Source organism: Sinocyclocheilus anshuiensis, unplaced genomic scaffold (assembly GCF_001515605.1).
Source record: "Sinocyclocheilus anshuiensis isolate Anshui unplaced genomic scaffold, SAMN03320099.WGS_v1.1 scaffold1015, whole genome shotgun sequence".
Taxonomy (NCBI): domain Eukaryota; kingdom Metazoa; phylum Chordata; class Actinopteri; order Cypriniformes; family Cyprinidae; genus Sinocyclocheilus; species Sinocyclocheilus anshuiensis.
The window spans coordinates 1,808,027-1,828,574 of NW_015546029.1; the positions used below are offsets into that span (position 1 = coordinate 1,808,027).

The 20,548-nt window shown below is 38.4% G+C and overlaps 1 protein-coding gene across 1 annotated transcript in view; it reads left to right on the plus strand.

The window, feature by feature from the left end:
• lrpprc (leucine-rich pentatricopeptide repeat containing) overlaps positions 1 to 20,548 on the plus strand; it is a 56,879-nt gene that overhangs the window by 28,957 nt on the left and 7,374 nt on the right. The window contains exons 23-33 of the mRNA XM_016499851.1: positions 2,325 to 2,532; positions 7,987 to 8,111; positions 8,611 to 8,717; positions 13,999 to 14,067; positions 14,157 to 14,247; positions 15,353 to 15,495; positions 15,726 to 15,903; positions 16,493 to 16,619; positions 18,198 to 18,286; positions 18,412 to 18,613; positions 20,181 to 20,311. Of these exons, the coding sequence (XP_016355337.1) occupies positions 2,325 to 2,532; positions 7,987 to 8,111; positions 8,611 to 8,717; positions 13,999 to 14,067; positions 14,157 to 14,247; positions 15,353 to 15,495; positions 15,726 to 15,903; positions 16,493 to 16,619; positions 18,198 to 18,286; positions 18,412 to 18,613; positions 20,181 to 20,311 (1,470 nt within the window). The remainder of the gene's footprint in view (positions 1 to 2,324; positions 2,533 to 7,986; positions 8,112 to 8,610; positions 8,718 to 13,998; positions 14,068 to 14,156; positions 14,248 to 15,352; positions 15,496 to 15,725; positions 15,904 to 16,492; positions 16,620 to 18,197; positions 18,287 to 18,411; positions 18,614 to 20,180; positions 20,312 to 20,548) is intronic.

Here is a 20,548-nt window from a genome sequence, read left to right on the forward strand (position 1 = left end):
CTGTTCCTTTTGGCTCATCACTTTTCCTGACAGTACGGAGCGCTGCGCTGGATTTGCATAACAACAGGACAAAAATTGCAGGGTGATGAAGTGACAGATTGGAATTTGTGGGCTAAAACAAGCTGGCTGTCTCTGTTTGAGTGTATGTGCGTGTGTGTGGAGACTGAAGTGAACTGTGTTGCTGTAGGCCGGCCTACATTGTATATTTCCATACGCATACTGTTACTCTCCATACTTGAGGTCCTTGTTATCGTCAAACACTGTAGGGATACTTGTTGGGTAAAGGTGAGGGATTTTTTTCCTACTGAAATTGACAGTTTAATATGCAACTATAAGTGGGTATTTGTAGGTTGATTTATACAAAAATACAGTAATATTGTCAAATATTACAATTTAAAATAAATGTTATTCCGGTGATGCAAAGCTGAAGATTCAGCATCATTACTTCAGTCTTCAGTGTCACATGATCTTTCAGAAATCATTCTAATATGCTGATTTGTTGCTTAAGAAACATTTCTTATTATTATCATTGTTGAAAACAGTTGTGCTGTTTAATGTTGTGTAATGATTAATAGGAAGTCTTGATTAATAGAACTAGGAGAAAACAGCATTTATTTGAAATAGAAATATTTTGTAACATTATTAATGTCTTTACTGTCACTTTTGATCAATTTAATGCATCCTTGCTTAATAAAAGTATAAATTTATTTTAAAAACATCTTTCAAATGGGCAGTGCTTAAAACATTTGTATGAATTAGTAAATATAATTGCAATTCTGTTTGGTGATGCTATAGAAATTACATATTTCACCCTCAAAAGTGATTTGTTTGTTTTTAATCATTATTTTTCATTTAAAATATGTTCTGCATATTAAAGTATTACATTTTAAAAATATTCAAAATAAAAAATATTCTACATATAAATTTTATTAATTTTGACTTATTTTTTTCCCTTCAGTGATATTATAGTGGCATTTGTGTACCCATATGTTCTTGTATAATTGTGAAAGTTCTAAACACTCTTGACAGTTTATAGAAACAAAAAATAAATGTTCAAATTAAACTGATATAATTCATACTTTCCAAGGAAAGTGTAAATACTTTTGTGCTATCAAAACATTGCTTTTTAAGTATCCTGAAACAGCAATAATTACTCAAGCAATAAAGTTTTGGGTGGGACTGTTTATCAACCAATGGAAGACAATAAGTGTTCAAGAAATGGTAATTTTTGCAATTTGCTAATGGCACGAAAACTAGCACTTTATCTACTTTACCTAAGCGCTATGAAGAAATGGAGATGAACAGCAGTACTGCTGTGAGTCATGGGAATTTGGGAGTTTGCCTGACTGCCTGTGGCCAGCGCTGACTCCCACATGCACACAGCTGTGATGATGGTATCCTCATTCTCTCTCTCTGTGTCGCTCTCTCTCGGTTCTAGATGATTAGTATCGCCAGTGCAAACAGGCCCTATCGGTATCAGCCCATTAGCTAGCCTCTAAACAGCGCGTAAACACATCTTAATTATCTGGCTTGGTGACAGAGCAGCTGTGGAGGTGGACCCTCTCCCCTCTGCCAGATGGGAGCATCGCCCAGTAAAAAGCCTCCATTACGGTAGCAAAGCTGCACCGTATCCACGACCAGAGCCCGCCGAGTTCACGCCGGGCACTCGCCGCACACCTATAATTTCCTGGCATGCTTTCGCAGGGAACCGTGAAAAAAAAAAAGCCTACTATTGTGGGGGCCTCCGTAACTGTAGTCTCGTTTAGAAATGCAAGTAGTAATTAGCGGCGAATTGGCATTATACGGCAGCATTTGCATCCCCGCTGGGTGTAAAATGTTGTTTTAATAGCGGTTTGTTTTCCCCACATGAAATTATCTAAGGGGGTTTTTATCACCTCTTCCCCTCTCTCGCTCTTTCTCTTGCACTCTCTCATCTGGCACCGACCCATCGGGGTACAGCTAAGCGTACAGATATACAAATAATCTCAAGTCTGTGGATCAGTCAACGAGTCGGTTAAACCTTTGTATGCACTTGCGATTTATGAAACTGCGCCCTGGGTACCAAGTAACCATACATTCGTTGCATACCATGTAACTAGTTGCATGTAGAGGGTTCAAGCATTAAATTGTAAAATTTCATTCTTTTAAAATCGATTAGGATTGTCAACCCACTCCAAAAAGTTGTTGAATCTACATAGAGTTGACTGTTATCCAACAGTTGGTTGGTTGTTGGATAACTAGTCAAAATGTCTTACCACCTCTAGGCCATCATTGATATTTTGGCTAATCTATATTTCTCTTTCTCTCATTCTGATGTCATGCAGAGGCGATCGATATGCTGAAGGAGATGAAGGAGAAGGATGTGCAGTTAAGGGACGGCACAATCAGTTTGCTCACCCTCACGATGAATACCGCTGCGATGAAAGGAGATGCCAACAGTATTCGACGCCTCCAGGAGGCGATCTTCACTTTGGGCCTGGCCAAACCATCCAGTAACCTCTGCTCACCCCTCATCACTTGCTATCTGGAGAGGTGAGTTGGTAAAACTTTGGAAACTTGCTCAACTTTTCGCTGTTCCTGTCTGTGTGTAGCACCTACAACTTTGCACACCCTTCTGAAGGATCCCAGTTTTAGAAGAGAATGCCTGACATTTATTTAACAGTTTTGCCATTGGCGCTACACTATTATTTTTAACCTGTAAATATGTGCTGTAATTCATTTCACATGCAAAGAGTTCATTTACACAGAAGCCATAATGAAAAAGTGCCAGACAGAGGGTGGAAAGTGATTGTGTACAGTATAACTTAATTACGACTGTTTTGGTGCAAGAAACCTTGACTAGCATTATAAGAGGACCTCAGCCAAGTAGTGAGTTTGGAAACAACATGAATATAATCTGAAAACAAACATTAATAACAATGTCAGATTGTAAAGGGCAGAGTTCCACTCCTCCCTAAGCTTGTTGTCTCACTGTTCATTTCATATAATCTGCCATTACCTTATAGCAAAATGCAGCATGGTGGGAAAAGGAATTAACTTCCACTAGTTCGGCCCCTCTTTCCCGCCCCCCCATCCATTCAGGTCTATTTGTAAGAGCGGCTTTTAAGCAGATCAACTAATTTGCATGTTAATTATGCACCCTGTGCTAATTACTGGATTTGCCTGTGCCATGCGGTGCACTGCGTAAGTGCCTTTCCCCCTCCCCGCTGTGGGATATTGAGGTTGGCACTACACCTTCACTGATAGCGCTAGTGTCAACGCACACATACACATACGGGCTTCCTGGGCGCCCCTCCGAGACTGTTTGTTTTTCTGTCACTCGAGTGCCACAACCACACTGGCACGTGCAAGCCTTAATTGCTGCCTTGTGTGCGATAAGGTTTCCAATTTAGCTCAGGTTCATTAAGGAGCAAATACGGAGAGATCAGAGCGACTCTCAGCAGAGACTCTGATAAACCGTGAACGTTTACATCATGCCACATACACACACACACACGCGCACTGTGACTGGCAGCCACACATTCCAGTGGAGGAGAGCCTCAAAGCTCACAGCAGCCAGGCCTGCTTGGATACTTTTTTTTTTTCTGTGACTTTTAGGGGAAAAAATTCAATTTATTCATGCTTGTGAAGTGGAAAGTGGTTGAATTCTACAGAATGGATGTAAACATGGTAAAATGTTACTCTGTGTCCATTGGTAGCTGAAAGCGAAGTTAGTGAAAGTGAAATTAGCTAAAATATACAGTTAACATGCAGTTTATTTATTATTAATTATTTTTTAATTTGACCAATTTAATGTAATTTTATTATCATTGTCAGTTTTCCTTTTAGTTTAAGTACTTTTGTGCTTTTGTCAGTTATTTTTTATTTATTTTAAAATATTTCTATTGAGATTTAATACATTTTTATTTCAGTTTTAATTTGTTTACTTATTTATTTCAGTTAGTTGCCAAGGCAACATTTCTAATGTTATCTTTTAAAGTTGTTTTCTGATCTTTGTATTTTGTCATTTTATTTTATTGTCATTACCGAAAAAAATAGTTTTAGTGTGAACTTTTCATTTACTTTTAACAGTAACATTACTAGACTGTATTCATTATATTTTGAATAACTCTTGGCAGATAAACATTAGATATACAGTAATACATTAATACTAATTTAGCACTTTTGGAGTTTGACTTGGAAGCAAAACTTTAAAGTGATTTATTTTTTGTTATTAATTTTTTAAAATATTCTCTGTGTTGTAATATAAACTCTGTTGTTGTTTGTGGTTTAAGACTACGTATTAAAGTTAGTTAGCAGTTAATTTGTAAAAAAAAATTTGTCAGTATTATTGTCAGTAATTTTGCACTTGGATATAGTCATGAGATATTGGTAAGGGATATTACTATTAAACTCTGTTGGTTTTACCCAAAGCAGCAAAAAGTTGAAACAGGAGTTGTGATGCACATTTGTTATGCGTACACACACCATCGATACACCAAAAAGTCAACCCACATATGGTGATGATTTGTCCAATGCGGCCTTCTACCTTAAATGAGTTTGGCACCCCTGCTGTAGACGACTCTTTATCTTCTCCAGTGTTCTCTCCATCCATCTCTCTGCACTCGTCTCTGTCTCCTCTTTGGTCTGGGCTGCGCTAAAGAGGACAAAGCGGTGTGTGTCAGTGTCTCGTCAGCATGTCAACTGTAATGACTTAATGAACACTTCTCTATGGGATTAACTCTTGACAGCCGTCAGCCTGTCTCCACGACAACAGCAGCCGCCGCTCCCGATCCGTATCCTCAGGCTCTAATGAGCCTAACAAAGGGAATTGCCAGAACTTTTTTGTGGAAGGGATTTTTTGAGGGACAGGAGCTCTAAAAAGAGGGAGGGGATGTCGCAGGCTGTCAGATGTTTGTTTTAATCTGCGTCACTTGCATATATAGTGAGGAAGGACGGTTTCTGGAAAGTTTAAATCAGGACCGTTTACATTTAAAAATCATTGCCACATTTGTAGTTTTGTGTTTGATAGATGTGTTCGATTCCAAGTCAAACCATTGAGCATTAACCCTGCCTAACTACCAACACACACACACTTCAAAGTAAAGGGGAAAAGAAATAAAAAAGCAGTCATTCTCTTTTAAAAGTGGAAAGGGTGATAACATGGGTGCCAATCTCGGTAACAAAAGAGATGGGAGTCAGGGATGTAGGGAGAGTGTCACAAGAAGTGGAGGTTCAGAAGAGGGGTGGATGAAATTAGCTTTCTTGTCTAATCCTTCAGGTTCCTCGCGCAAAGCACTCGCATTCGCTTTTTTTATTCTCCTTCAACTTAATTGGCTGGAAAGTGCTTGACATGCACATGTTGCAGTAAGCCTGAGCGCCACTGACAGCTAAATTGTATCCGGGGGAATTATGAAGCCTTCAACATGGTTAATTCTTTTTTGGGGGGTTTAGTTAGGCGAGGGTGGAGAAGGGGGGTTGGGTTTTGAAGGAGGGGGTGGGGTAATTGCCGTTGTGGACGACTCATCTCATATTGATGGGAATTGTGAAGAAGTCTTCTGGTTTTATGCTGGTTATGCTTTGGGGGGCTGGGAAGCATAACATCTGTGTCACATCATATTCAAGTGATGTTCTGAATAAATTTCTGCTTCCATCAGGCCTCGTCAGTAAATACAACGGTTTAGAAGTTCTGTTGAGTTCAGGGTTTGTTTTCAATGCTGACTTCTGTCGTTATAATCTGAGAATACTCCAGTGTCAGGTGAAAATAAGGTCAAATATTTCCTACCTTTTGTTTCCTAGGTTTTACTGACCTTATTAAAGTTCAAAATGCAATATTTTTTGGAGTCAGCAAGATATATAAAAAAAAAAGAATTATTAATTAGATCAAATGTGGCAGTAAACACTTTTGTTGTTACAAGAAATTCCTTTGAATCCTGATTTACACTAAAATATTACGGTTTTCAACTTTGATGATGATAATACATTTTTCTTGAGCAGCAAATTGGCATATTAAAATGATTTCTGAAGAATCATGTCACATTGAAGACTGGAGTAATGGCTGCTGAAAATTAAGCGTTGCCATCTCTTTTTTTTTTTTTTTTTTTGTTCTTTTTCATGAATTTCTCTTGAATTAGCCTGTGATTAAACTTTTTTTTTCTTCTGTGGTCAACTGTATTTTTGTAATTTTTAAGGTAACAGGTTTCTTATTTATCTTGTTGATCAGATTGTAAAGCAATAAATATATTGTCAGTTTTTATTAAAAACAGGCTCAGAAAAGTGAAGTTAGTTCTGAGAAATTGTCTAGCATAATTTGTTTACAGATGTCACTTGGTTTGTTTTCTCATGCAGTGAAATTCATACATTTTTAAGTGTTACTTTTTGGGGCCTGTATTTATTATGTGTTGAATAGGAAATGCTGTAACTAACAGTCCTGTGATTCACAATCAGTAATTTGTGACAACAAATTGCAAAACAAATGTGAAATTATAGAGTTGACTGACGGATGACTCTGTTTCTCTGTCAGTCTCTCTCCCTTTGCTTTTTTTTTTTTTTACATGGGCCTTAATCAAATGAAACACTGTCCAAATTCTCTCTCACTCTCGCTCAAGTGCATTGCGCAATCATCCAGCGTGTGGTTGAATTGGCTCTTGACTCCCGCTTGATGAATAATATTGTCGCTCTTCATTCCAATTAAGTGCGATTGCCTAAGAGCTGGCATCACGTTCCAGCTCAATCACTGCCCTGTTTTTTGTCCATCTCCCTCATGCCTCCCTTCCCTCCTCCCATTCAACCCACCTTCCAAGGTCAGCACATATACCTTCTCTGACTGTATAATCTCTGAGGTTGAAAACACTACTGAGATTACACCTGTTAAAACCCCACCGGTTCACTTTCCCTCCACACCCGCCCCTCCTGCCGGTGCCCTATCTGCTTTGACCTCTGTGTGATTGGTGTGGTAATTACCCAATCACTCGATGGCTGCCACTGCAGTCACAATAGAGTGATTGGAGTGGTGTTTTTCTCGTCTATTCCTTTGCTTTATTCCTCTGTCAGGCCTCTGTCAGCTCTTTGTTAGAAAGGGGTAAAGAGAGGGAAGATGATGCGAGAGAGGGGTGAGAGCAGATCTAATTTTGTTGCCATATTCTGCCAAGCGGCCCGGTTGGGGGTGAGGGCACTGGAGGCTGTAGAGGAAGGCGGGAGCCACAGGAAGTTGCAAGAAGCTAAAGACCTTTGTTGCACATGGCCATGAAGTGTTTATTTAGAAATATATATATATTTTATTTAATGCATTTTTTATTTTGTATATTTATTTAAATGTTCTTTTAGTTTCTTAATTATGCATGGTTGTTTTAAAAATTATTTGTGATCTTTTATTTGAAAAAGTAATTTTATTGTTTAAAAAAACTACTTACAACTTGACATTTAAGAACTACAAAGTAGTTTGTGACCAGTGCTTTTTTTTAAATGTTTGTGCTTAAGACAGTGACCATTTAACTTTATTTTTTCAATGTTTATTTAAAAATTTTTTTTTATTTTTTTTCAAATTTACTTTGAAAATTTAATTTGAAAGGGCAATTTGGTGTTAAATAAAGTAACTCAAATTTGCCATTAAGAACAATAAAGTAGTTTGTGACAAGTGCCGTTTCTTTTCAATGTTTGTGCTTAAGACAATGTGACCATTTAACTTTATATGTATTTTTTTAAATATTTAATTCTTTTTTTTTTGTGCGTTTAAATGTCCATTTAGTTTCTTTTAAAATATCCATGGTTCTTTTCAACGTTACTTTCTTTTTGATATTTTAATTGTAAAGGGTAGTTTAAATAGTATTTTAAAAAGTAATGTAACTTGTTAAGATCAACAACAAAGTTTCAAACTTTCAGCCTGTTTTGTAATGAAACACTGAACCATGATAATACCGCTATAAAAGCTTCAGCAATAATCACAACATGAAGATACTGGCACATGTGTAGTGCTGTTTTGGTGTAATATGTCATGTTTTTCTACAGTGGGAACTATGCAGGTGCATTCGATGCCACTGTGGAGGTCCATAAACAATACAACCAGATGCCCAAAATCCACGACCTCATCTGCGGCCTGGTGGAAAAAGGAGATGCTGAGCTATTACAGAACGGTGTGTAACGCCCCCCCACACACACACACAAACGTACAGCACATTAATTACATTTCTGTGTGTCACTTGTTAGTCACAAGTAGTTTGTCTGTGCGTGTTCTGATCTGTTGAGATGGTCATATGTAGAATGTGTGTGTTCGGTGTTTTCAAGAGTGCCACCCACTAAAGGGCAGGTTGGACAACCTAGATGATGGCGGTTTCAATAGTCTCCGTCTTTGTCAGGGTTAGTGAAGGGGTTAAGTGCGCTGTGTGTTGGGGGTGAGTGGATTTGAAGTGTCAAGGCAGTGAGACCTCTACGGTGGAGGGCCACTTTACGGCCCCGATGACCCGGCACTCTGAGAGACATGCTGCATGTGCCACGGAAAACCCATTGACCACATTTTTGATGACATTTACTCTGCATGAGATTGTGTACATGGTCTCTTTCTTTAAAGCTATTCAATCAGAGTACACAAATGTGACTGTTTCTTCACTCTCTTATATCTCTTTCATTTAACAGTCGTGGAGTTTTTGAGTCAGGAGCGAGGCGAGATGATGATGCTCTACGACCTTTACTTTGCGTTCCTGCAAACGGGCCGCTACAAGGAGGCACGCAAAATCATCGAGGTGGGACTGCTGTTATTGTGTTCAAACCACACAGCTATTTAACAGCTTTAATTACGGCCACACTGATATTTCCACTTTTAAATTAGGTTGGCTCCAAAGCCACACTAATGCCATTCATGCAAGACAATAGGTACAAGGATTTTTTCAAAGGATGAGAGAGTGTGTGTGAGTGTGAAGGAGAAAATGACGACTACAAAGACCACTCGTTTTTGAAACAAAGCTTACTGGGAAAATTGAAGCATTGTGATATTGTTTGTCACTATATTGAATCGATGCACTCATTCCAATTGCTATTATTATTAATTGTCATTACAAGGCTTTGGCTTGATAGCATCACAGAAAATGATGACCAAAGTTAACACGAAAGTAAGATGAGCAGAACTGAATGCCTCTTCCATATTCTTTTTATATATTTTTTTTTTAATGAATTGAATTGATTTATTTAGTGTAGTTAGTAAATGTGTAGTTTTTAAGTTTTATTTATTTGTAAATGTGTAATTTGTATATTTTTCACACATATACATATGTTTTTAGGAAATATATTAATATAGAGATAGGAATATCATCGTGGCTATATGAATTATAGTTACAGGTATTTATACAATATTTTACCAAGCTGGACTACCAAATATTAAATCTAAAAAATAATATTGCCTAAAATATTGTCAACTGTTTTTAGGATTTGTTTATATAGATATTTTTGAATATGTTTTGCTTTTGCATCATAATTTTTATTTTGGTTATAGTATTTGTTTTGAAGTTTCCAGGTTAATCTCCAGATTTTAATGGGAGAGGAAAAATGTAAAAATAACTAACTGTATACATATGCATACGTTTCAAGAAATATTATATTTTATTTACAGACTAATTTTGCAATAATGGAAAATTACAAATGGAAAATAATGGAATATGTGGCAAAGCATTATACTAATTGGATTGTAAATTTCAACCATTTCTTTTTGATATTACCAAGAAGACTATCACAAGTAGTTCTTGCAATCAAAACTGAATCTGTGCCAGACAGCTAGATCATTTTATTACAGATTAAAAAATGTGAAATCTTGAAAGGCAAAAAGTTCTAGAGCTCTCACACTGTCCTCAGGCCAGCGGTCTTTCTTTATTGAATGAGAAGAGCATCTGCTCAAAGTAGAACTGGCAGCAGAACTTCTCAGTCTCAGTACTGTGAAGTTTTCAGACATTTCAGATGGATTTTCGATGCATGTGTAGACGTCTTTAACTGTCTGGAGAGACAGAGTATGTCTCTGTTCTCACATCAAGCCCTTCAGTGAGCGCTCTGTCCGAGAAGTAACTGATTTTGAGATGCTTGACGTGTTTTGAGCGCTTCGTCCAGAATGGGTCTTTCGGGGATACCTTTAGGCTGTGTTCTGTCTTGTTCTTTCAGAAGGCAGCATCTCACGAGTCTACACTTCCACTGAGAAACAGCTCTGACAAAGCCATTTAGATGTTCAATTAGCCAGCTGCTCTAATACGACACCACTCAACTCCCTCAGTGCTGCCATGTGGGAGTACGGCGAAATGTCAGCTCCAGTCAAGCCACTTCTATCATGCATAGGCTTTGTCTGAGGTTGTTTTACCTTTCTGTGCAGTTTTATGTTTCCAAGCTTCTGCAGCTTTCTCTTTTTTTTTCTTTTTTTTATTGTCTTTGCGTTTTCCTCCACAAAGCCTCATCTCTGCCAATTCTGTTGTATCGTTGTCAGTATGGATGAAAATAATCCTAAACTTGGATATTACAGATCCATCAGTCAGGGGCTTTTAACCAAGAAAATATCCAGTCTCTGCAGATCTAGCGCATGCCATTTGGCTCCATTTTTCATATATACACCAGATCATAGCAATTCCTCTGGGACAGTACTTTAGCCGATAAGCTATCAATGGTCACCTCAGGATACCGCAATCTCAAGCAGCTTTGACTTTCATTGTTTTGAGAGGCTAATTTGGGATGCAAGTTAAAATCCCTCTTAAAGCATTTGCTTGATTTTTCTAAAACTTACTAATCCTCTACTGCTCTCATACCATCTTAGGACATCCTCCAGTGTCATATGAGTTTAAAATCATTCATGTCGCATGACTAATACACAGTATAGTTTAGATGTCTGTTAGATTCGTGAGTTACCTCATAGGTAACCATTGTCTATTGTTTTGAACCAATACACGTATTCAAAGACAGGTCACTTTCATTATGGGCAATACTAATATTTATTCATGTTGTTAACTGTACTGATTTGTAGAATTGATAAACCAGTGTATTGTCCAGGTGACACATTAGCTGCTATTTGGAAGTGTTATGTTGGTATTTATATACATTACAACTATAGTTTCTATTAATATTTTGAATTCGCTGTATTTTTATATTTTCAGTTTTCATTTTCATTTTAGTTTTTTGGGTTTATGTATATTTTTATATAGCTTTATTTTTATTTCAATTTGATTTTATGTAATTTTGTCATTTCAACAAACTTTTTTCTTTTAGTTACTAAGGCAACATTTTGAATTTTCATTGAAGTTTTTTATTTTATATTTGTTTTGTTTTTTTGTTTTTTTCAGCTTTATTTCAGTTATCAAAAACAACAATTAATCTTTTTAGTTTACAATAACAACACTGGTATTTGGTCATTTTGACATTGACATCAATTCATAACCATTGTGGCTTGGCATTTCTTCCATGCATATGTTATTTTATTTTATTTTTTAAATCATCTGTGACAAGATGACTTGTACCTCATTGCTTGTCAGCAGCTTAGTTTCTATTACTGAATGCCAGCCTCATGCAACTATATTAAACAAAGTATTTTCTCTGATTGACTGCTATTGTGCCACGTCTTGCAGTATTACTAGAAAATGATTAGGCACTGCTGGAAATGTATCGAATTTTAGTTGATCTGTGGTTGTGCACACTATTAGCTCAATTATGTCCATTTTAAAATCTGTTCTGTTCTATTTATTTTTTTAAGTAATTCTTGATTGGCTTGATTGGGAGGTGTATATTAGAGTTGAATAGGCCTGCTCTAGATAAATGCTATTAGTCATTGAAAACAAAGCTCTGTCATATCTTTCTACACCTGGTAGTTGCAATAGTTTTATACCTCTGAACCCCCCCCCCACTATAAACTCTCTAAAAGTTGGCTTTTAATGGTAACTCGTCGAGCATCCTTGTGCTTGACAGGTCAAAAGCCCCACTCGTTCCCTGGAGCTTTTTCCACACACCCTCTCTTCCATCCAGAGCTGGATAATTAAAAACACTGATATCTAAGTAGCATTAGCAGACACAGAGCTCTACTCCACTCTCTAATAGAAACTTTAAGTGCAGTGATGGAGTGCTGGTCAGGTGATTGTGCTGTCTATAATTGTCAGATTATTAATAATGGTGGTAATTAAGTGAAATGCTGGTTAAGGTTTTGGTGTAATTAAAATGGTTGTTACACTGTGTGCAAGTGTTTCTGAGTGTGTGACCTGTGTTTGAGAGAATGATGGCATCTTCAGTGTGATGATGGCTGTTTTTGCTCAAAGGTCTGAATGAATGGGGAGTTTTTGTTTACTGTAACTTTGTGAAGGCCATGGATATGGTACACTTTGGTTTCCCTTTTTTTATTTTCATGAAGCATGTTTTTTTTTTCTGGTGAGAACGATTAGATGTTTGTTTGTTTTTTTGTTTGTTTTTTTAAACTGTTATCCAACATGAAAAAATTAAGCTAGCATGAAAAATTGTTTTAAGTGTCTCAAGTCAGAGGTGTATCTGACTAAAAAACACACTTTATAGTGTATCTTTTTCTAAAGTTTATATAGACATATATCCTACGTTTTAATAACAGTGTTGCAAACCACACAGAAAAAAATTGACTTTTTAATTTTCACTTTATTTTTGAAAGATTTTTCGAGACTAATTTTCTGTTCTCTTCATAGAAACTTCTGATTACAGGATGTAGAAAATGATCATTAGCCAGATGACAGAAAATGACACAAAATTGCTTCAGCAGGTCATTAGTTTATATTTTCTAGTATTGTTATTGACTATATAAGGTTTAACATTTTGATAGAGAAAGAATTTACCAATTTATTGTTTAGTGTCTGTGTTGTGTAAAAAAAACAAAAACAAGAAAACAATTCTGTCTCTGTCTTTGCAGACTCCAGATTTTCGGGTATTGGCTGTGTAGTGAGCGTGTGTGTTTGGGTCAAATGAATGTGAGTGTGTGTTGATTTGCTTTCGTATATAGGAAGATTGGAGGAGTGGGGGTGCTTATCATCCTGGATTTACTTAAGGAAAGATTTGCCTCAGGGCTTTATGCATCAGGCCCAGGGGCTGCTCCTACATTTATAGCAAAACAAAAAAAGAGACTATGTGTAGCGGTTCAATTTTGGTCTTATTTGCTAAGCAGATTAGGCTTGAGGAAAGCTGGAGTGATTTTGAACTTGGCCTGGAGGCTGATTTGCTGCAGAGTAATTCTGTTTGGATGCTGCTGGTGCAATTTCCTCCAAGAGAAGAGACAATGTGAATTTAGACGTGTGTGTGCGTGTGCGTGTGCGTGCATGCGTGCGTGAGCGTTTCTGTGTGTGAAGATTCTCATTTACTGTAGGTGGACCAAAGCATCATGATTCAGTGCTTGCTTGAATGAAAAATAATCATGTTGTACAACTAAATCTATATTCTGTCTGTACCACCCCCAATATTGCTTTGTTTTGCTTTTTGCTTTTTGTTTTTTGTTTTGTTTGGCTTTGTTTGATTTTGTTTTTTCTTGCGTTTTTTCTTTCAATTCTTTGTTTTGTGTTTTGGTTTTGTTTGTTTTTGTTTTTTTTGTTTGGTTTGGTTTTGAGATATGACCTGGGCATAACTTGACCAGTTAGTGAATTTTATACTGTAACTTTGTATTGATATCAGGGTTGCCAGGTTTTCACAAGAAAACCCGCCCAATCGCTATTCAAAACTAGCCCAATTGCATTTCGAGGGGGTCCCCAGTTAAAAATCGCGTTCCAGGGGAGAAAATACATGTTTTTTGGCGGGGTTCCCCTGCTAAAATTCTCATTCCAGGGGATAAATATCATGTTATTGGAGTTGCTTAAACCCGCGGACATGAAAAACAACCCGCGGCAACAGTGTTAAAGTAGCCCAAGTCCGCGGTTGTTTTTCATGTCCGCGGGTTGAAGCGACTGAATGATATTCCCCTTTTTCATGATTGTTCATGCCCACTGTTTAGTATTAGTGCAGTGTTTGTGATTTGCACCTGTTTAATTAAAGATCTCATACATTTTCTTTACCCATGTGCAGACTCCTGGTCTAAGGGCACGACCTACCCGTTTGCAGTGGTTTGCAGAGAAATGTATTGCAGCCCAACAGGTCAGTGTTTCTCTGCCGTTGTGTCTGAAAAACTGATTTGCTATAGATCAATTGAGTGTGTATCACTGTTTGAATCTCTCTTTCCCCAGATGGAGCCCCTTGAGAACATGGTGGACATGACTGTCAAGCTGTTCGAGTGTGACAGAGATGACATGTACCACTGTTTGTTACGCCTTTGCAGTAAGTCTTGTGTGTTGGAGCTGAGATTGCAAAAAGTGGATGAGTGTAACGACTTTGCACTGACGTTGTTTTTTTTTTTTCTTGTCAGAGGAGACCAATGACTGGCAAAAGGCTGAGGCAACCTGGATGAAAATGCAAGAGGAGAATTTGGCTCCAAGAGAGAGGACCCTGCGTTTGCTTGCTGATATCCTGAAAAATAATGACAAGGAGGTGCCTTGCTTTGTTTGTTTTTCTTTCGTTTTTTCTTTCAATTCTTTGTTTTGTGTTTTGGTTTTGTTTGTTTTTGTTTTTTTTGTTTGGTTTGGTTTGGTTTTGAGATATGACCTGGGCATAACTTGACCAGTTAGTGAATTTTATACTGTAACTTTGTATTGATATCAGGGTTGCCAGGTTTTCACAAGAAAACCCGCCCAATCGCTATTCAAAACTAGCCCAATTGCATTTCGAGGGGGTCCCCAGTTAAAAATCGCGTTCCAGGGGAGAAAATACATGTTTTTTGGCGGGGTTCCCCTGCTAAAATTCTCATTCCAGGGGATAAATATCATGTTATTGGAGTTGCTTAAACCCGCGGACATGAAAAACAACCCGCGGCAACAGTGTTAAAGTAGCCCAAGTCCGCGGTTGTTTTTCATGTCCGCGGGTTGAAGCGACTGAATGATATTCCCCTTTTTCATGATTGTTCATGCCCACTGTTTAGTATTAGTGCAGTGTTTGTGATTTGCACCTGTTTAATTAAAGATCTCATACATTTTCTTTACCCATGTGCAGACTCCTGGTCTAAGGGCACGACCTACCCGTTTGCAGTGGTTTGCAGAGAAATGTATTGCAGCCCAACAGGTCAGTGTTTCTCTGCCGTTGTGTCTGAAAAACTGATTTGCTATAGATCAATTGAGTGTGTATCACTGTTTGAATCTCTCTTTCCCCAGATGGAGCCCCTTGAGAACATGGTGGACATGACTGTCAAGCTGTTCGAGTGTGACAGAGATGACATGTACCACTGTTTGTTACGCCTTTGCAGTAAGTCTTGTGTGTTGGAGCTGAGATTGCAAAAAGTGGATGAGTGTAACGACTTTGCACTGACGTTGTTTTTTTTTTTTCTTGTCAGAGGAGACCAATGACTGGCAAAAGGCTGAGGCAACCTGGATGAAAATGCAAGAGGAGAATTTGGCTCCAAGAGAGAGGACCCTGCGTTTGCTTGCTGATATCCTGAAAAATAATGACAAGGAGGTGCCTTTCGAGGTGCCTGAGGTAAAAGAACCCACTTAATGTCCAATATAAAATTTGTTCCTAAAACAAAGGCAGTTGAAAACCACCGCCCCTCAGTATTTGAACCTTTTTCTTTGGTCAGATACATTTAGTCCTTATTGTCCTCCTTCTATGATAATGTCTGTAGACCATGAATCAATTAAACTTGAATTATCCAGAATTTAAGGAAGCATTACTGTATTGATGTAATGATGTGGCCGTTTTATGGGTAGGTGTGGTTTGAGAAGGTCAAAGGTCAGCCTGAGATGTTCTTGGAGCAAGAGATCAAATCTAGCCCAGTGGTTCAGGCTTCCCCTCGTAAGAGGGTTGCTGCTTCACCCCCTAAAGAGCCCACGGTTGATGACTACAGACTTAAAGTCCTGTCTCTTTGCAAGAAGGGCAAAGCTCAAGGTTAGTTCTCTATGCAACTTTTTTGTTTGAAGTCAAATCATGAGCGAGTACATCATGAAACCATCTTCCCTTTAAATCACTATGGTAAGCCATAGAGTTTCTCAGGACGTATTTCCCAGGAAACAGCGTACTTCCGCCATTCAACTTTCCCCCAAGTAACTTGTAGTTTTATTTTTCAGCCACTAGACAGCAAAAAGTTACATAGTGTAGCTTTAAATAAAATAAATATAAAATGAAATAAAAGTTAAAATAATGTAAAACAATCTAAATAAAATATTATATACAGTATATTTATATAAGATAATATATTTATGTAACAAAAAAATGTTCAGATATAATAATGATAAAAATATAATCTTGCAGGGATGACTGTGGAAACAGTGCTGCCAGCTTAGATTAAGTCAAGTCAGGTTTATTTACATAGTTGAATTGCTTTAAAATTACTTCACGGTAGCTTTATAGTAAAAGTTAGTGTGACTGTCTCAAGATTAATTTTCAGGATGGTTAAAGGATGGTCATATGCAATATTATCTGTAGTGGTCTGAGTAGATTATGTGTAGTCTTTAAGCCTGTTGTTTCTGATTCTCAGAGGCCTATGACATGCTGAAGGAAGCAGGTAGCACGGGCATGGTCCTCGGCCCTGCTCCATATGATACCCTCATCAAAGCCCTCCTAGCCAAAGGCAACATTGAGGATGCCATGGCTGTCAAGAACATGTGAGTCTGTCTGTGGGGGTCGCACTATCTAATATCTCTACATTTGCATGAAGATCTTCAAATTGCAGGTTACTAAATTACAGGTTTTAAGCTCATGGACCTTAGCCATTGTACCCGATTTTGCAGAATCAGAAAATCTTCTTGAATTGAAACAGATGAATACTGATAAGCTCCTTGTAGCTGAACACACACACACACTCACATACATGTCTTATGGTTTAAGCCCTTTCAGAGTTGCTAGATAATCTCTGAGTTCTCAGGAGAGCTTGACAAGATGCAAAAATGACAGTCCTTTGCCGATTAGTAATAGATCTTTGTGATGTATTAGTGCTTGCGCTGATCTTTGATATATCCATAAAGGTCTGATGTCTGATTATATATCCTCATCAAAGAAAGCCATCGCCACTGTAATCTTATGCATGCTTTCAGGAAGCATTCAGAAATGTCTATGTACCAGGCTATCACGCAGTAGCATTGCGGTGGGTGTTAACTGACCTTATTCATGGGTTTTCAGTGAATGTTGTTGCAAACGTACTTTAAACCTCAAGACTTTAGAAGCTTTTGAGTGGTACATAAAATCTGTAAATGTAAACTCCAGTGTTTCCTATTGTCCAGAGTTCAGAGGTGAATCTTCAACTGAAAATTATCATATAAACATCCAGTCATCAGCACTTAGTATAGGATATTCAACTTTCAATTGATTTCAAAAGAGAATGGCTTTAGCATGATGCTAAGCGAACAATAAAAAGTCTGAAAGTACATAGAATACTCAACTTCTGGAAAAAAAAGTTAATCTCTCTCTCTCTCTCTCTCTCTCACTCAGTCACTCACTCACTCACTCACTCACTCACTCTCTCACTCTCTCTCTCTCTCACTCTCTCTCTCACTCACTCACTCACTCACTCACTCACTCACTCTCACTCTCACTCTCCTTTACTGTTAATTATAATGGCCAGTATATTGAAAAGCACATGCAGTGTGTTTATTGCATATAAGGTATATATATGTGTGTGTGTGGTGGACTTCACGCAGATGTTTGGCCGGATGTTGGTCTTGGCCAGCGGGGTGCTTTAAGGACAGATTAAGGGGATTGGGAATGGAAGAGAGAAGCGAGGGATGGAATTGTCCAGTGCTTAGAGGACTAGACGAGAGTAAGTAGAAGGACACAAGGATTTTCTTAGGATTGATAAGAGTAACTCTGACTCTGGTCGCTAGGCCAATCTGCCGTGTGAGCGGCTGTTGGCCAGTCGCCGTTGAGATAAGGAGCAGCGACTGATGCTCAATTGGGCGGCCGGATTAATCTGGCCAGTGAGGGTAATAAAAAAAAAAGAAGACTTTGATTGAGGTTTAAGTGGCGAATGAGGGGAGAGAGGATCCAGATTTGTTGGATTTGTTCTATCTCACACACATGCATGCGCACAATTTTAAGATGACCGGTGAAGAAATGGCTGTCAGCATCAACACACATATACAACATCATGTATTATTCATAAAAACAGCTGATCCTACAACACACTTTGCTATTTCACAAACTACAGTTGTGTTCAACCAATACCCATCTTCCTTTTGTCTTCTCAGTGCCACTGATCATGTTCCTGAATTCAGTTTAAGTGACAATGCCAACAGCCTCCTCATCGTCTCTCAGGTGAAGAGATGCCAGATGAAAGGCAAGTACCAAAGTTGATCTGTTCTCCCAGTTCAGCCATTAGTGATGAATACTGTGGAACGCCCCAGTTTCTTCCAGGACTTTTTTTTTATTAAACCTGACCGCATGATCTCTCCCTAATCACAGATGCCTTGGGGACTCTTAAGGGCATGTTACAGGCTGATCAGGTGCCCAGTCAGTTAGCCATCACTCGACTGGTCCAGGGTCTCGCTAGTGAAGGAAACACACAGGACATCCAGGAAGTGGAGGCCTTGGTGAAGACTTTAGGCTCCATCAAGCTGTCCAGCATGTTATTTGTCAACAATGCTGCTCTCGCTCATATTAAAAAGTAAGTTTTTTGTTTTTTTGTTTTAAGCAAGCTTTGCTATTATTGCTTATGAACTGCTTATCTCAAGTGGTCACATAACTGCAATGTTTGTTTTACTTTTTTTGAGTGATCTGACCTACAATTTATGCTTGATAGTAAATAAAACACTCTTCAAGAGTTTGGGGTCGAAAAGATCTCATTGGCTCAGCTACTAGAGCGGCTCACAATACTTGAGATGAGCAGTCATTCAGATGTTTTTAAAGTGGATGCACAGCTAGATTGGCACCACATCCCTGGCAGCTGGAGGGAAGCAGATGACACAGAGGTTAAGACTGTGATTGACTGTGACAAAGACTTGATTATAGATGTATTGTTATCTCAGAAACTCTGAACCACATGCTCAATGTTTCTAACAATGGGAGCACCAGCAGACTGTCTGGCGGGTGAGATTAGATTCAACCCGCACAAACTTTTCTTGGTTATTTTTGTGAAAACAAATTCTTCAAAAAAACTATGAAGCACCCTTGATTCTGTAAATAAAATGAAATGTGGCCTTTCTGTGGTTTGACCTTGATTTACAAATTGGTGTCATCAAAGTTTTATTGTGCTACAAAGGACCGTCCGCTAATGTGGCCTTTTCTCACACCTCAATTTCATCTTACCTTTCCTCCATCCCCTTCACCGCTCTCCACCCATTATTATTAAAGGCTCAAATCTGCTGTGATGGCTATGACTATGTAGTCTGAACAATTCACAATGGGCCGCACTAATGTGGTGGCCGGGTTCCGGAGCCCCCATCTCGCCTCTTAACCAGTCAGTTTGGCTCAGCCGCACACAGCACATGTGTCACTATTGTTTAGGTACGCCCAGGGGGTCAGAGTTCACTCCTACAGGATGAAGCTGTGCTAACAGGAAGCTGCCCTATCAACCGTGAGGAACGCTTTGCTCTTCCGCTGTCCTGCACTGTCTCAAGAATTTGGGAATGGTGGGGAATGACAATCTTTGGCTGGGCTAGGAATATTAATGTGGCTGATGAAAGTTTTATGCACTTACTGTTCTGTAAATGAAGGTCAGGGCTTGCTTTTTTTCCACCTGCCTTTCTTTAGTTACACTCTTTGAACTAAAGTTATCTTTTTCGGATGCAAAAAAGGGCCGCCTCTGAATCTATATTTTGGTCACTAAATATGGCTTTGGTCCCTCCTTCAGTAATATTCCGTTTTTTTGTTTTTTTTTACCCATTTTTTATTTTATTTTGTAAACCAGGTGAAAATCATTAGACTGGTCACTTGGAAAATTGTCACACCAGCCATTGGAATTATTAATCATTCATGTGTGTAGCACAGATGTGTGGTATGAGATCAATACTTGAGGTTAAGGCATGGGTTTTCATCCAGGCCTCGTTTTGAAGGTACTGCAGGGAACACATGGAGAAAATTCATAACATAGAATTTCCTCAGATTTTTTTCAAAGGCATCTTATTTTTATATTGGATCCCTAACAAAAGTTATAATGGAGTGTTTCTGACTCTATAAAGGGGTTTGTTCAAATCACTGAAACCAAGTATGAACTCTCTTTTCTCCCTCTGCAGTGAGGACATTGACAGTGCGGTGGAGCTGTTGCAGTCCTTTTACATTCAGAACACAGATAATCAGAAATCCAGTATTTCTTTTGTTTTCCGCAAAGTTCTAGATGCCAACAATGATGCTGCACTAGATAAATGTAAGACCCACACACCACCTCTTCATCAAAATCAGTGGTTCTCAACCTGGGATGCTCGGCAAACTTCCAACACCTCCAACCTCCAGAATCTGCAGATATTTTTGCTTTTAGGGGCACAACAACACTGGTGCAGTACTCTCAAAGGGACATCTTTGTACCTTATTTACCCCTACAAAGTTCATAGTAGTAGCTTACTACTTTTTTAAGGTACTAATATGCAACTTTTTAGGGGTAGGT